Source organism: Bombina bombina, chromosome 2, assembly GCF_027579735.1.
Source record: "Bombina bombina isolate aBomBom1 chromosome 2, aBomBom1.pri, whole genome shotgun sequence".
Classification (NCBI taxonomy): domain Eukaryota; kingdom Metazoa; phylum Chordata; class Amphibia; order Anura; family Bombinatoridae; genus Bombina; species Bombina bombina.
Window position 1 is genome coordinate 94,444,769 of NC_069500.1, and position 17,116 is coordinate 94,461,884.

Below are 17,116 nucleotides of genomic sequence, written 5' to 3' on the forward strand. Positions count from 1 at the left end.
AACAATGGAAAATCAACATTTTATTACCTTATCTCTGCTTTATCACACTGCGAGTGTAATTTCTTCTGCTGGCTGTGTTTACAAAGCTTATCTATAGCTGGTACGCGCGGCCACAAACTTTCAGAATAGGTGGGGATACCACATGCTAAATTAACAATTTCAAATGCCAATATAAGGGTAAAGGAGCTACTTGTAAACAATTTAATACACTCCAGCAGGTAAAGTGGATCATTGGGAACAAATTAAAGGGGAGAACATTTTTGAGTAAACTGTCCTTTTAACTACATTGTCCTAAAGTGTCAGCTCTTTTTGTGAGAAAAAAAATACAAACCTCAACAATAACCCCCCCAAAAAAAGTATATCTAAAAAAAACTACTCTATAAAGTGCCCTGGGCTGGGCATTGCTTTTAAAGAGAATGCAGAGATTCAAAAGAAGTGCAACGACTCCTCCCCCGTGTAAGCTGTTGTAAGGTATCTGCCAAACCTTATGATTACCCTTAATCTGAAACATTTTTTTTTTTTGACCCAGTCTTGTTGAAATAAATAAAAAGAAAAATATTTTCTTTTTATTAATTTGTTATTTTTTGTAGTGGTAGGTTTTTTGATTTTTAAGTAATATATTGTTAGATTTTTTTTTAACTAATGTTAGTTTTTTTTTATTAATGTAAGCTTTTTTTTTAAAAGGTAAGGTTAGGTTTTTTTACTTTTTCAGGTAAGTGTTTTTTTTCTGGAGTAACTTAGGGGGCGTTAGGTTAGGAGGTTTAGATGTTAGTGGGTATTTTGCGATGGGGGTTATAGCAGTTTAGGGGTTAATATTGTAGTGGGTTACTTTGCGATGGGGTTGTGGTAGTCTAGGGGTTAATAGTGAAGTAGGGACTTTGCGATGGGCTATGCCGTGGTTTAGAGGTTATTAGAGTAGGGGGCGATTCGGGTTAGCATGCGAGTATGGGTTTTTTTTTAAACTTTTCTCTCTCCATTGAAGTCAATGGGACTCAGAATATCGCGAAAGTTTTAATGTACTCTCCTAACTTCTGCTCTTTGCATGTCGGGTTAGTGCGCAAGTGATAAATATTCACTTTCAACTTGAAAGTAAACGCGCACTACCCGACTTGCTCAAAGAGCAGAATAATTACTGCTCCACTCATTATATAGCCCTCTATACTTATTATTATTGGAACAGCCAATAGAATGCAAGCTCAATCCTATTGGCTGATTGGATCAGCCAATAGGATTGAAGTTCAATCCTATTGACTGATTGCATCATCCAATAGGATTTTTTCAACCTTAATTCCGATTGGCTGATAGAATTCTATCAGCCAAACAGAATCTAAGGGACGCCATCTTGGATGATGTCATTTAAAGGAACCTTCATACAGCAAGAAGACGTCGATTGAAGACGATGTCTTGAAGATCGAGCCGCTCCGCGTTGGAAGGATGAAGATAGAAGATGCTGTCTGGGTGAAGACTTCTGCCCATCTGGAGGACCACTGCTGCTGCCTGGATGACCACTTTTGCCGGCTTTGTTGAGGACATCTTGCCGCTTGGATGAAGACTTCTCCCGGTAGGTGGATCTTCGGGGGTTAGTGTTAGGATTTTTTAAGGGTGTATTGGGTTGGTTTTATTTTTAGGTTAGGGCTTTGGGCCGCAATAGAGCTAAATGCCCTTTTAAGGGCAATGTCCATCCAAATGCCCTTTCCAGGGCAATGGGGAACTTAGTTTTTTTTAGTTAGGGTTTAATTTGGGGGGTTGGTTGTGTGGGTGATGGGTTTTACTGTTGGGGGGTTGTTTGTATTTTTTTTTATAGGTAAAAAAGCTGATTTCTTTGGGGCAATGCCCCGCAAAAGGCCCTTTTAAGGGCTGTTTAGTTTAGTTTAGGCTAGGTTTTTTTTATTTTGGGTGGGCTTTTTTTTATTTTGATAGGGCTATTAGATTAGGTGTAATTAGTTTTAAAGATCTTGTAATTTGTTTTTTATTTTCTGTAATTTAGTATTTTTTTTGTTGTAATTTAGCTAATTGTTTTGAATTTAGTTAATTGTTAATTGTATTTAATTTAGGGAATTTATTTAATTGTAGTGTTAGGTTAGGTGTTAGTGCAAGACAGGTTAGGTTTTATTTTACAGGTAAATTTGTATTTATTTTAGCTAGGTAGTTAGTAAATAGTTAATAACTATTTAGTAACTATTCTACCTAGTTAAAATAAATACAAACTTGTCTGTAAAATAAAACCTAAGATAGCTACAATGTAACTATTAGTTATATTGTGGCTAGCTTAGGGTTTATTTTATAGGTAAGTATTTAGTTTTAAATAGGAATTATTTAGGTAATGATAGTAAGTTTTATTTAGATTTATTTTAATTATATTTAAAGGGACAGTCAAGTATATATTAAACTTTCATTATTCAGATAGGACTTTTAATTTTAATCGACTTTCCAATTTACTTTTATCATCAAATTTGCTTTTTTTTCCCTTGGTATTCTTAGTTTAAACTAAACCTAGGTAGGCTCATATGCTAATTTCTAAGCCTTTGAGGGCTGCCTCTTATCACATGCTTTTTAAATCTCTTTTCAACACAAAGAGACAGAAAGTACACGTGGGCTATATAGATAACACTGTGTTCAGGCACAGAAAGTTATTTAAGATCTAGCACAATACAATGCTAAATTTAAGACAATAGATAATAAACAGTCACAGTCATGTGATCAGGGGGCTGGAAGAAGGTTCCTAGATACAAGGTAATCACAAAGGTAAAAAGTACATTAATATAACTGTGTTGGTTATGCAAAACTGGGGAATGAGTAATAAAGGGATTATCTATCTTTTAAAACAAAAACAATTCTATGGTTGACTGTCCCTTTAAGTTAGGAGGTGTTAGCGTTAGGGTTAGGGTTAGACTTAGATTTAGGGGTTAATAAATTTAATATAGTGGCGGCGACGTTGGGGTGGCAGATTAGGGGTTAATAAATGTAGGTAGGTGGCGGCGATGTTAATAGCAGCGGTAGTAAAATAGCTGCGTTATGAGCCTTAACGCTGCTTTTTTACTCATAACGCAAGATTCGTAATCTAGCTGTATGTTAATTATGCGATGCAAGATTAGTAATTCTTCATGTGCGCTAACCCACCACTGTGTTAGATCTAAAGCACAAACCCTGATGTGCGTTATGCATATTTTACATTCCTATGTTCTTCACATAGAAATAAATGTAATTTTTATTATTAAATATATATTTATATATATTTCTATATATATCACAGGAGAGCTGTAAAGGAGACTCCAATATTTGAATTAAATAAATACGTTTGTTTTGTAATGAGCCTAAACGTCGACTTTTTATGGAATAGGAAACAATAAAGGATATGTTTTAATATAAGACCTGAGAGTGCTCTTCAATAAAGGAACTATTTATATGTAATTTTAATACCTCTTTAAAACATATCCTGGTCATGTATTCTCTTCACCAATCCAAGAGTTTCACATGCAGCACATTTTACAGTTAAAGGCACATACAAAAATGGCTATAAGATTGTTCCTTATGTAGATATACATTAGTATTATTTCACCAGGCACAGAACAAATTCCATTTAAGACTTTAATTCAACAATAAAAATAAAAAAACTTTCATTGTCTTGAAATTTCTGTAAAGTTTTGGTAAATTAAGCAAAGTTATCTGGCTGACCCTGATTTTTGTATTTACATAATTGACATTCTTTGGGAAAATGTGTGAAGGACAAATTCACTAACAATCCATGACTTCTCTTGGTTTTCCTACGAAATGGAATCAAATTCTGAAATATTATCATTAAATTATGATTACATTAGAATCAGTCACAATTTAGTTGCACAGTATGTTTCTGTATTAACCATGTACATATTCCTACCACAATTTAAACATGTTCCAACCACAATTTAGTTAAATAAGCCACAAACAGAATTTAGAAAAATAAAATCTAGTGTCATGTTTAGCAATTACTTTCACTACAGTATTTTTTATTTTTATAGGAAAAAATGTGAACATTATTTACTGAGATTTTTTTAACCTTTTGGCCAGTCACTATTGAAATGAATAGTTTCAATAGTTTTGCTGATTGCTTTCAGTGTGAGGACCCACCGGGCAGAATTCATATGCACAAAAGCTAAGTTATAAAATAGGTATGACACTAAATGTATATGGAGAGACCTACTGGCTTGCTGATGTGCTAAGAGGCATATATCATGAATTGTGAACTACAAGCTAGAACTTTCCCTACAATTCTTTAAATTCTATTGGAACTTTATAAAATTAAGACTATTACTATTTCATATGTTACAAGTTGTTTCACCACTCATTTATGTTGAAATAATTTTTATTGATTACAATATTGTTAAAACAGGGACACATTCAATCATAAGCACACATTTGTACAGGCTGCATTTTAAAGAACATGTTATAAACCAAAGACAACAAGATTTCTGTTCAAAATAATATACTGATGGCCATGACATTGTGCCTCTTTAATCTTTCATACTATCTAATCAGCCTTGTACTCTTAGTAACATAATGTATTAACTATCCCTAACACCCCCCTCCAACTACCAACCCTCCCCCACTCCAGGTGGTGCCATTTTACCTTAATAAAAGTTAGTAAACCTTACATTATAACTATACCTATAGATATCCTCTACTTCCCCTCTAGGTGTATATCCCTGACCCAAGTCACCAGACACATTTAGGCCTAATGTCTCCAGCCATCTCCATCTTTGTTGTTATCACCTCTCTACCCTCCTCGCTTAGTACTCTGATCTCAAAATCCAGTAGAACCAGATCTTCTGGAACTGCTCTGGTTGCCCCAGTGACCAAGCAGCCAATTCCGACAGGGTGTATGTATCTGTAATCTTTCCTACCACCTCCTGCCATGATGGCACCCCAATTTTCCAATGTCGAGCTATGCAAATTCTCAAACATGTGCAAAGAATTCTAATAAGCTTATTAATTGTCGAGTTGAATGGTTTTACCCTATCGTGTAGTAAGGCTTGTGATATCGTGAGGGTCACTCTTTCTTCCAACAGTTTGCTTATCAAGTCTGATAACTTCCCCCATAGTGATTGGACTTCATGGCAATCCCACCACATGTGTCTATATGTGCCCCTTTACTTACATCCCCTGTAGCAGTGGCCACTATGCACTGAAACAAAATGAGCTGTCCTTTCAGGTGTCAGGTACCATCTAAACATCACCTTGATACAGTTTTCTCTCATATCTGCGCTAATCAAACCCTTATAAGAGTTTAACATCAATTCGCTCCATTCACTTGTCTCCCATCTTTCTGTTGTGTCTTTTTCCCATCTCTCTGTCATGGCTAGCTTAGATTCATATTTAGCTTTCTGAATTAAGACGTGAATCCTAGAAATCAGTTTTTCCCCTTAGTTGGTGCCACTACCATCCTCTCCAGCTCTGTGAGTTGGTTAGACTGTTTATATGGTGTATATGTTTCTATTTCCGAGCTAACCTGCAAGTATATAAACCAAATTTCCGGCTCTTTCACCACTCATTTAAATGGACGTTCAAGTGACAATCTAATGCAAAATGTACAGTGTGTAATATTTGCATTACTGACCCTAGTAGAGGGATTAAATGCATAGGTAAAGTCCTGCAACCGTTGCAATTTAAAAACAGAGCACAGCTGGTGAATGGCAGGACCTGATACTAATTGGCTTGACGCTTGCAGCGTCCAACATTAGCTACTTTTTAATCCTTTTGTGGGGTTAAACACAGTAATCACAAAAATGACATGATCTAATAAATTAGACTGTTCTTTTAAAGTACAATTAAAGGAACATGTAATCCCACATTTTTCTTTTGTGATTCAGATTTAAAGGGATATTCCAGCCAAAATTGGAAACCACATGGGTGCATTTAGGTATTGAACAGAAGCAATTTTGTAATATACATGCATTAGCAAAAATGCTTCTAATAAAAGCTATAGCTGTTTCAAAGGTGTATTTAAGTATGCACCGTGCACCAGCATTTTAAACACAGAACTTGCTAAGAGAGCCTAAGGTGCTTGTACCATCTGGTAATGACTCAATTTGTTAATTGCTGACATGATACAAGCCCCAAGGATGATCTGAGCAGCTGCAGTATTTAAAATCCTGGTGCAGTGAGAATATCTATCTATTCTTCACATGCATATGCAGAGAACAATGTTAACACTTAAACAGTGATAACTTTTACTAGAAGCATTTTTGCTAATACATTTATATTGCAAATATGTTTCTATTTAAAGATGTAATTAATTTATGTGCATTTCAATTTTGACTGGAATGTCCCTTTAAGAAATTAGAAAGTTGTATACATTTTTATGCTCTATTATCTAGTTTGCTTAGTTCTCTTTGTTGAAAAGCAAACCAAGGTAGGTTCAGGAAGTGGCAGCTAGCTGCACATTGGTGGCTGCACATTTACACCACTTGGCTTATTAATGTGTTCATCTACTTCTCGTTGCTGCTCCTTCAACAAAGGATACTTAGAGAATAAAGCAACATTTATAATATAAGTAAATTGGAAAGTTGTTTAAAATTGTATGCTCTTTCTGAATTATGAAAGGAAAGAATCTGAGCTTCACATCCCTTTAAAGCTGTTGCATTTAAAATGGGATATTATTAAATATATTACAGTTTTTGTTTTGATACTTGGAAGTTAAAGTTTGAAATAAAACTACTTATTATTTTCATGCTTGTGAAAACTTATTCTGTTTACCAGTATAGTTGTACACAGCCAAAGAACAATTTATTTTTTGTCTCAGTATACATTTTAGCAACCTGTAAGTTTTACATGTAAACAATATTTGATCATATTTATATGCTGCCTTTTCGGATTTGACTTTAATTTCCCTTTAACCTGTGCTGTGCATGAAAATTTTAAGAACATTTCCAGATTACAACAAATATATTTATATCCAATATCTTCTACTACAAATACAAATTTGAGACGTTTTCCAATTAATAATTTGATCAAATTCTGAAGATAAATGTTTGTGTAGTGAAATAAACATTGCTTAATTTCCTTATGCGTCCAATGTTCTAAAAACCTCACTTCCTTCCCTGTTGGCAAGGATGTCCCTTCCTTATTATCACTCCTAATATAAGATGTATGTGAAAACACAGCAGCAACTGACCTAGTAAATTACTTGCACATACTACTTTTAGATTTCTCAAAAGGTACTTTTCTTTTAAAGGGACAGGATTGAGGTAGAACATACAATTTTAAACAACTTTCCAATTTACTTGTTTTATCAAATGTGCTTCATTCCCTTGATATCTGTTGCTAAAGGAGTAGCAATGCAATACTAAGAGCTAGCTGAACACATCTAGTCAGCCAATCACAAGAGACACGTGTGCAGACACCAGTCACCAGCTAGCTCCCACTAGTATAGGACATGTACATATTATTTTCCAACAATAGATACTAAGAGAACAAAGTACATTTAAATATAGAAGTGTCTTAAAATAACATGCTCTATCTGAATCATGCAAGTTTAATTTTGACATTCCTATCCCTTTAATTTACTGGAGTGACCAAAAGCTATATTTTTGTATGTAGAGGTTGCAGTTAATAAATAAAAAAATGTGCTTCGTTAAAGGTGTTTTTTTTTGTTTTTTTTTAGATATTAGAGTTTATTTTCATGAAATAGCAGTCAAGTACATATTAAGCATTGTCTGTATTGGAAAATTTTATTGGAAATTGCATCACTTTCCATTTTTTTAGGACCTCTTGTTTAAACTGATGGCCATACTCACTTTGTACCAGCAATACACATAGGTCACATTTATATTGAAGCTATAAACGTTTTCTACAAAATTGATGGAATACTATTTTTGTGCTTGCCACATTATTTAAGGTTGGTTTCAGCTCCCTTAAAGCAAATGGGAGCTGTTAATTAATTTTAATACAGTTCAAAAGGAAATCATTAATGAATTACAGTTTACTAAATGCGAACATTAATGCGCACAGTTTCGGTTACCTCTGTTAGGTGTAAAGAGACAGAATGCCCTTTACAACTAGTAGTAAAAAATCTTAAACATTTTAAAAATAAATACAACACACGTGTTCAATAAAAGTATATTAATCATCAAAATATTGTTTTCTAAAATATTTTATTTATAAAGGTACCATTGAGTATAAAATATAATACATTTACAATACAATTGTTTATATACAGTATATGATCTTGATTAAAACTAAGAAGAATCATGTATTAACTAAAATAAAAAACTGACATATTTTTAAATAGTTTTGTGTATCTCTTGTGAGTCAACCATGGGTAAAGAATGCAGTGACATTATTCTGTTGTCTGATATGCAGGTTATTGGTGACTATTATGGTATTCGAGGACATTTTGAATTACGGCCAAATGTGAAGCTACCATGGATGCATGGGAGAATAAGAATGGAAGAAACCAAAGTTATGGATCCACCAAATACAACAACTTGTAAATCATGTAAGTATATTGTATTAATCGCCTTTGTTCTTTCTGGTACATAATGATCTGTGGTATATTAGAAATACTTACATGATATCTGACACAGTTTTTAGCATATGGCTTTTGGTGCCTATCACATCTCAGTTACTGCACATGGTGGTACAGACTTTACAGATAGTGGTGGTATTGGAAAATAAGCTGACAGATTTGCAGTTCTATTAAGCTTTGGCTGTTAAATGCAGATGTGAAAAGTTTTTATAACATTTCAAGGGACAGGAAACACTAACTACATTTCATGCTGTATCTGAAGGAGAACGCAGTGAAAGCTAGATTTCAACATGGCGGCTCCCATGTTTAGAGGGAAGCAGGGCATACCCTCAGTATTATGCTTTATAAAGGGCTAGATTACAAGTGGCCTGCTTTTTAGCGCTTTTGCTTGTGCACAAACACTTCAAGAAGTAAACTTTTAAGGAACGCAGGTTAGAGAGCGTATCACAAGCTGCATGAGTGAAAGCCAATCCCCGCTAACTTCATGACTTAGAATAATGTGACCACACTAACTTCTTCTACCCTAGACTTCAATGGAGAACACAAACTTTTCGATTGCTCGCTAACCTGAGTAAACCGAAGGTAGTTATGAATATTTTACATTCTAATGTTCTTCACATAGGATAACATTTTCTATTTATTTTTATATATATGTTTATATATATATATATATATATATATATATATATATATATATATATATATATATATATATATATCTGATGTATTTTTTTGTAAAATATATATATGTATTTAAAAAATACATAAAACATTTTCCCGAATGTGAAGAACATCGAAATGTAAAATATTTACAGTACATACACACTAAAACACATTATTAAATATTAAAATGTATTTAAAATAATTTTTAATGTTTTCAGGTGTTTAAGTGGAAAGGGCTCTAAAGTGTGTGTGTATATATATGTGTGTGTGTGTGTATGTGTTTATATGTGTATATATCTATGTTTATATATATATATATATATCATGTATACACATATATACATATATACATATGTACATATACATACATACACATATTTAGACATGCATATGTATGTATATATACATTATAGCCCTTTTCATTAAAATACCTTGTCATATACCATATACCATTTAACCCTAATAACTTTTTTTTTTAATGTTTATGTGAGTCATATTAATTAGATAGTGTATATATGATTGCAACACTTAATTTTAATGTATTTATGTAGTGTTTAATGCAACTTAAATTTTTGTACTAACCCTTTACGCAAGGTCTTCAGTTGTGCTAACATGAAGAGCGCAAACTTAGTTTGCACTCATGCGGTTGCGTTTACTTTAAACTTGTAATATGTGTGCACGTTAACGCTAATTTTAGTTCTTAATAGAAGAATTTTGCTATCTATATGTATTAGCAAACATGCTTCTAGATATAGCTTCTCATCTACACATAGCATATATACAAATGTCCAGTGCACCCTCATTCAAACATTGCAATGGGTGAGAGAGCCAGGTAAGGCATGAATTTATTAGTTTTGATGCATCACCAGAAAATTATTCTGGGGGGCACATGTTAGAATCCCACCAACATTTTGTAGGCAGGACCACAATGGGAGGGGGCCAGCCTCTATGCTGGGGGGGGGGCTATTCCCCCCTGTCCCCCTGACAACCCTATTGTCTACACAATATATGCATTTGTGTGCATTTCAATTTGGAGTTTTGTGTCCCTTCAAGAAGCAATTGTTTGTTCATATACACTATGCATTTATGCCTTTCTTATGTCATCTGTTTCCACTGTGTCAGCAAGTCATTATGGTAGTGCAGTCCCCTTGGCTGTGTAATGATTTTTTTGCAGAATTACTTGCTAGGAAGCTAAATACTTGAAAAAAAAAAACAGTGAATCAACTCATTAATTACCCGCAACTCTACTGTCTACACCAGTATTGTTTCCAGAAATTAAATGGGGCAGGAAAGGGGGTAGCACAATTTTATTTTGTAGAGTCCCTAAAAAGTCAGGGAGACCCAAGGATGAAGTCATTGTGTTTGGTGTAAGAATTGTAGGTGTTCCCTTTGCAGAGCTTCACATTCCAGAATTGTGGACAAGTATTTTTGGGTGTGGCTTGAAGATTTGGTGGCAAAGCTAGGCATTAAATGACAGAGACAGGAAGGAGTTGGTTGGACTGAGTAGCATGGTAAAAACTGCCCCTCCTTCACACATTGATGTCCTACATCAGTTATCACCTAATTCCGTCTCCATATTAAAATTTGAAGAAAAAAAAAGATTAAAGAGAAAATATATAACATAAAAAACATTTTTAACCCTTTGAGTGCTAAGCTGGATTTATTTATTTTTGTTTTTTTACTATTTTTAAACATTTTTTTTACTTTTTAGTTTAGCTTCTAAGCAGCATGCCCCCTTTCCCTATCTTGTCCATTGTAATTTTTAAATAAAGTTACGCAGTGACGTCATCACGTCATTGCGCGTGACATCGCTGCATGTAACGTCAAGCCCCGGCGATGCCTGTCACTATACAGGCCTGATCGCCAGGGTGGGAGTTGATGGGAGCCCCCAGCTTGCTCTCAAGGTAGGTGAGTGCTAGCGACGGCTCTGAGCCATCGTTAGCACTCAAGGGTTTTAAATGCTGAATGTAGCCACTGTTTAGACAGCCCTAATATGTATATCAGTTCTCTCTCGCAATGAAAGGGTTAAATATAAAATCTACTCTTTTATTATGGACTTGTGTGAGATTGCTTTGTTGAAATCAAGTTAATGTTTCCCCTCATATCCTATATCAGTTTTATAGAGCATATGGCACATTGATAGATCTCAGATTGCACAGACAACTCTAGTTAACACGTCTTGTGAGCTGAGTAAGTCCATAAAAATGTTGATCCAATGAGACTGGAGCCTCTGTCTTATGTAAATTAGTACCCTACACACATAAAAGGAGTGGAACCTTGGAGTATCCATCTGTATTTACTGGATGTATGAAAGGATTGCTATGGTCATCATGCAAGCTTTTCATTCTTTAAAGCCGCCAAGAAATAGTGCAAATCCAAGGAGGTCTGGTAACAATAATCCTATCTGCCAAAAACACAGATTGTAAGTTCCATTTACTGTGCTATTTTTGGCAAGGGAGACAATTCCTTCTAAAATAGGATGCAGGATTTCACACCCGTTTGTGTACTGGCTCCAAATTCAATTAACCTTTAATTAATAACTTAACAGTGATTTGCAGAAGTCAAGACAATGTTGCACCTGTTCTCTCATGACTTCCTAAATCAATAACTCATAATGAAAGCGTAACAGTCATCTAGAACTAAGCCTTTTTTTTTTTTTGCAGCCAAGCATATATATTATAAATCAGATCACAGTGAGAGTTTGCCAACTTATTTGTAATTTTAACTTTAAAAGAATATTAATTATGGCAATGTTTGCTATAAATTAAACACTACTTAAAAACTGTCAGTATAATATGTATTATGTTTTCTAGGCAATATAATTACCATAATAATAATTCAGAAAATTGGTGTAAAAATAAATTAAAGGGACATTAAACACTAAATAAATGCTAGATAGTATGTTAGTCTGAGAATAACATGTAGCTGTATTTTATAAACTTTCAATAGCTGTTTAAATTGACAAGACAAAATAAGTGTAAAGTTTTAGTGTCTATAAAACAATGGGAGCTGCCATGTTGTAACTTAGGTTACCTTGTCTGCTGTGGCCAATTAGGGACAGTTATAAATAGGTCACTAGAGTGTGCAGCCAATGGCTGTGCTGGATTTAACAGTGTTCTGCACTTCCATTTCTAACCAAAGCTGAAAAGTTCACAATTTCAAAATGGAATTACAGAAAAATGAGACAAAATAAATAATGAATGTATATTGCAGAGTTTTTGTTATATATACAATTTATCATTTTATATTACTATCTCAAAGTGTTTAATATCCCTTTAAAGGGATACAAAACCCCCAAAAAATGATTTTGTGACTCAGACAGAGCAAAGTGTTTTAACAAAGTTTTCATTTTACTTCTTTATCAAATTTGCTTTGTTCCAATGATATTTTGTATTTAAAAGATACCTAGGTGTCTGGAGCACTACATGGCAGGACATAGGGCTATTGCATATGGATAAAATTCTTGCAAAACTGCTGCCACATAGTGCTCCAGAAATCGGCCAGCTACTAAGCATACGTCTCTGCCTTTTAACAAAAGATATCAATAGAACGAAGAGAAACTGCTTATAGAAGGAAATGAGAAAGTTTTTTTTTAAAATTGCATGCTCTATCCGACTCATGAAAGAAAATAAAATTGATTCCATATTTTGTTAAAACATCTTACATTTAAATTATGTTATTCTACAATGTGTCTTAAGTAGATGTTTTGTCAAAACTGCACTCCTAAGTGCTCATAAGGATACTACCAGTGTATATGGGCTGCATGTAAAATGGGAAGGGTTTATTTAGCCAGACCTGCTCTTAAAGGAATAGGTCCCCCAACATAGTTATTGGCCCCCCATGATTGTCACTCGGTTTTCCCACCACATCTCTGTAAGGATTGCCCTAGCATCACCCAGCCTCTACAACAGAATACAGAACCCACCCATAGAACACCAGAACCTAACCATAGACCACTTAATCTGGCCCTTCCTGTTAAGGCTTCATCCACTGGGAAGTGCTCTCCCAATAATTAAGTCCTGGAGACTCATATTCTAAATCACTTGAATGTGATGCACCATAGCTGTAAAAATATCACTTGAACATCTCTAACAAAGAAACAAGATATTTTACCTTTTCTTGAGTTCACCAGATTTGGTGCTTTGTGATCAAGAGCTAGTCTTTTTAGTGTAGTTTGCATAGTGAAAACAAAAAAAAAAAAAGAAAAAGAAAATCCAATTAGCTTCATCAGTGCTGAGTTCACACTTTGCATTACTGTGATCTCATGGGATTTCACTATAATATTGTGAGATTTCATAGTAAACATCCTTAAACTCAGGAGGGAAATAAAGTGACTGTGCCTACACATGCCCCCTTGCAAGTGCTGTTACAAACATCCTGATTGGATGTTTAAAGTCCCTTTACAGTGGGATGTGGCTACTGAGGAAATGATGAGGTAAAGGGCTCAATTTTACAAAGCAGTGTGCGCTGCTTTTGAGTTCTTTGCAGGGCAGGCTTGACACCCCCTGCTAGCTGCCGATGGGCGGCATGGGGCGGCATTGCACAAGCATTTCATTAGACAACGTATGCTGTCGGTATTTAGCGAGGTCGAGCAGAAATGATTCACTACAGCAAATCATGTCCGCTCAACCTTTAATAAATCTACCCCAAAGTCTATACATTTTTAGAAACTATTACCTTTATATAACATACCTCTATAATAGCCCAAATTACCAAAAATGCTACCTAGAAGTTCTTATCCACAATATAATGTTGTTATTACCTGTTGCTGTATGCACTTACATTAACGGGACAATAAACTCAGAACTTAATTCCCCATGCTCCTTTACCTTTATTTTGTCATTTGAAATAGCTGAGTTTGCGTGTAGAAACCACCACTAACACTGAAAATATAAATAACCAACATATTCTCTGTAGAAAAGCTATATAAACAGGTGAAAATAGCACTAATTAATCTCCCATTGGGGTGTAGGAGAGAGACGTAGATTTTTGGATTTGAAAAAGCTGGTTGTGCCCAGCAATAATAAGCATTTCAATACCTATGTTTAGACATAAATAACATTAGCAGGTCTGCTTAATCTGCAGGCTCAGTCAAATTTTTTGGGCATGTTCTTGAGAAGAACAGGCGATGATTTATTAATGAGCAAAAACAGCTATTTCAAAAACAAAATAAACATGATGGTATAATTTCCTGTACATTTATTACTCTGCAGTAGGTATAACAAATTATTTGGAAAACATTAAATGGATATGAAACCCAAACATTTTCTTATGCAATTCAGATAGAGCAGACAATTTAAAAAAATATTTCTTATTTACTTATAATATTAAATTTGCTTTGTTCCAATGGTATTTTTTGTTGAAGACATACCTAGGTAGGTGTCTGGATCACTATGTGGCAGAAAATAGTGCTGCCATCTAGTGCTCATGCAAATGGATAACATTCTTGCAAAACTGCTGCCACCCCTGCTTTTCAACAAACAGTACTAAAAGAACAAAGAAAAAATGATAATACAAGTAAATTAGAAAGTATTGCATACTCCAACTCAATTAGGAATACATTTTTTTGGATTTCATGCCCCTTTAAGGGGATACAAATTTTTAAAGTACGCTGTTGCTTTAATTATAACATTGTTTCTTTAAGCCATAGTTTGTTCACTCTTCTCTCCTTGCATGACATTCATATTTTATGTGCAACATCCTTTTCTAAATATTTGTGGGTGCTAACTAAACATGTTTGTAAATAAATATTGATTAAATTATAATTTACTTTATACTCTAGGACTATTTCTTTTGACCATTGTTATTTCTTATTACCATTATATTTTAAGCAGGTGGCCTTGGAGAGTCTGCTGTTACAGGAATTGTAGTTGGCGCCTTTTTGGGAACAGGATTGCTAATGGCATTCTATTTTTTTAGGTACGTAGACGATGTGATTATTAACAATTTTTTCTAGCAATGTATTTTGCTTTCACAAACATAATTTGAAGCAGAAACATTTGAAGATTTGAATTCCCTTTACCACTTCAGTTAATATTGTATCACCTGTTTTACCATTGGCTGTCAAAAACAGGGGCTTTAATCTAAAGCAGGGATGGGCCACATGCTGTTCTCTGTACTAGTTGTTAGGGCACCAGGAGAAGCAGAAATAAAAATGTGTGCTTTGGGGACTCTTGGTGGGTGGGCAGACAAGAGACATCTGGAATGACTACTCTTCAACCTTACCTAAATCTAGCCCTGTAACTCTGGTAATTTTTAAGAAATATATTATTATTTGTGTGTTTAATAACCATAAACATATATGTGATGGCTTCTATAATATTGATTTGCAGCTCCCACATCTTAAAAGGTCAGTCTAGTTAGAATTCAACTTTCATGATTCAGATAGGGCATGCAATTTTAAACAACTTTCCAATTTACTTTTAACCGTACATTTGCTTTGTTCTCTTGGTATTCTTTGTTGAAACTTATAGTGGCTCATATGCTAATTTCTAAGACCTTGAAGGCCGCCTCTAATCTCAGTGCATTTTGACCGTTTTCACAGCTAGACTATGCTAGTTCATGTGTGTCACATAATTAACATTGTGCTCACTCCCATGGAGTTATTTATGAGTCAGCACTAATTGGCTAAAATGCAAGTCTGTCAAAACTGCTGAGATAACGGGACAGCCTTCAGAGGCTTAGAAACAAGGTAATCACAGAGGTAAGAAGTATATTAATATAACTCTGTTGGTTATGCAAAACTTTGGAATGGGTAATAAAGGGATTATCTATCTTTTCAAACAATAACAATTCAGTAGTAGACTGTACCTTTAAACTGAATTAATCAAATTTTTAAGTTAAACTTTAAAAATGAATACTAAAGTTTACCATTGCTGCTGTATTTCTGAAACATGTCCTATCTAAATTATTTCCTGGTAGTGGATGGGTATTTTATGGCTTTGTCTATCTGTCTGCCTATCTATCTATCTATCTATCTATCTATCTATCTATCTATCTATCTATCTATCTATCATCTATCTATCTATCTATCTATATATCATCTATCTAAAGGGTGTGTTTGTGTGCTTGTCAAAAAGAAGGAAATGACCATTGTATGAAAAGCTGTTTGACCTCAGTGCTTTCATCTTTGACCTGAACTTTAGGCTCCCATCAATCTTCAACAAATCCACATGCTGCCTGAGGGCTCTTACTTGTTTCAAAAAGTTCTTTTGTCAGCTGCATAAAGCAAATATCTTATGGTCTCTCTCTCTCTCTTTCTTTTTATTATATATACAGAAAGAAATACAGAATAACCATTGAGAGGAGGAATCAACACGATGACTGTAACATTGGGAAACACAGACAACTCAGAGAAGATTCTATTAGGTCTCATTTTTCTGCGGCATAATGAATTACAGTACAACGTATACTCTTGCTGCTGAGCTTTAGCAAGATGCAACCAAAGACATTAATATGCCAGATGAGTCTCTTAAAGAGACCATTCTCCAGTGTAGTAGAATCATATTCTTTTTGATTTCTTTCCAAATCTCAGGAATGATTTATTGATCATGTTATGGTCTTTCATCTCATGAAAAAGGGACTTAGCTTCACTTCAAATTATGATTTGGATTTTTAGAGATCAATGGGCACATTTTATCTGTTTAATGAAAACCCTTTGCTATTTTGTTTTGAGCAATGGAAGCTACATCAAATATCTTATATATATATATATATATATATATATATATATATATATATATATATATATATATATATATATATATATATATATATATATATATATATATTTTACTCCCCTGAAGAAAGTTTAAACAAAAGCATGCATTTTATAGAGTGGTTTTATTAAAAAAAAATGAATGTGGTCTAAAACTGCCTTGTAGTCCAGAACATAAATTGCAGAGAGTTTTTTTTAAACAAAACAAGGAAAAATAAATGAAAAAGATGGAT

At 34.1% G+C, this 17,116-nt stretch overlaps 1 protein-coding gene across 3 annotated transcripts in view; it reads left to right on the forward strand.

The window, feature by feature from the left end:
- Window positions 1-16,882, forward strand: part of NPR3 (natriuretic peptide receptor 3) — a 222,792-nt gene extending 205,910 nt beyond the window's left edge. For 2 of the 3 annotated variants that reach the window (XM_053701182.1, XM_053701180.1), the window contains 3 exons: window positions 8,338-8,473; window positions 14,998-15,085; window positions 16,445-16,882. In XM_053701182.1, coding sequence (XP_053557157.1) covers window positions 8,338-8,473; window positions 14,998-15,085; window positions 16,445-16,556 — 336 coding nt within the window. In that variant the 3' untranslated portion in view covers window positions 16,557-16,882. The remainder of the gene's footprint in view (window positions 1-8,337; window positions 8,474-14,997; window positions 15,086-16,444) is intronic. The other variant, XM_053701181.1, reaches the window with a different exon arrangement.
- Window positions 16,883-17,116: the final 234 nt, after the last annotated feature.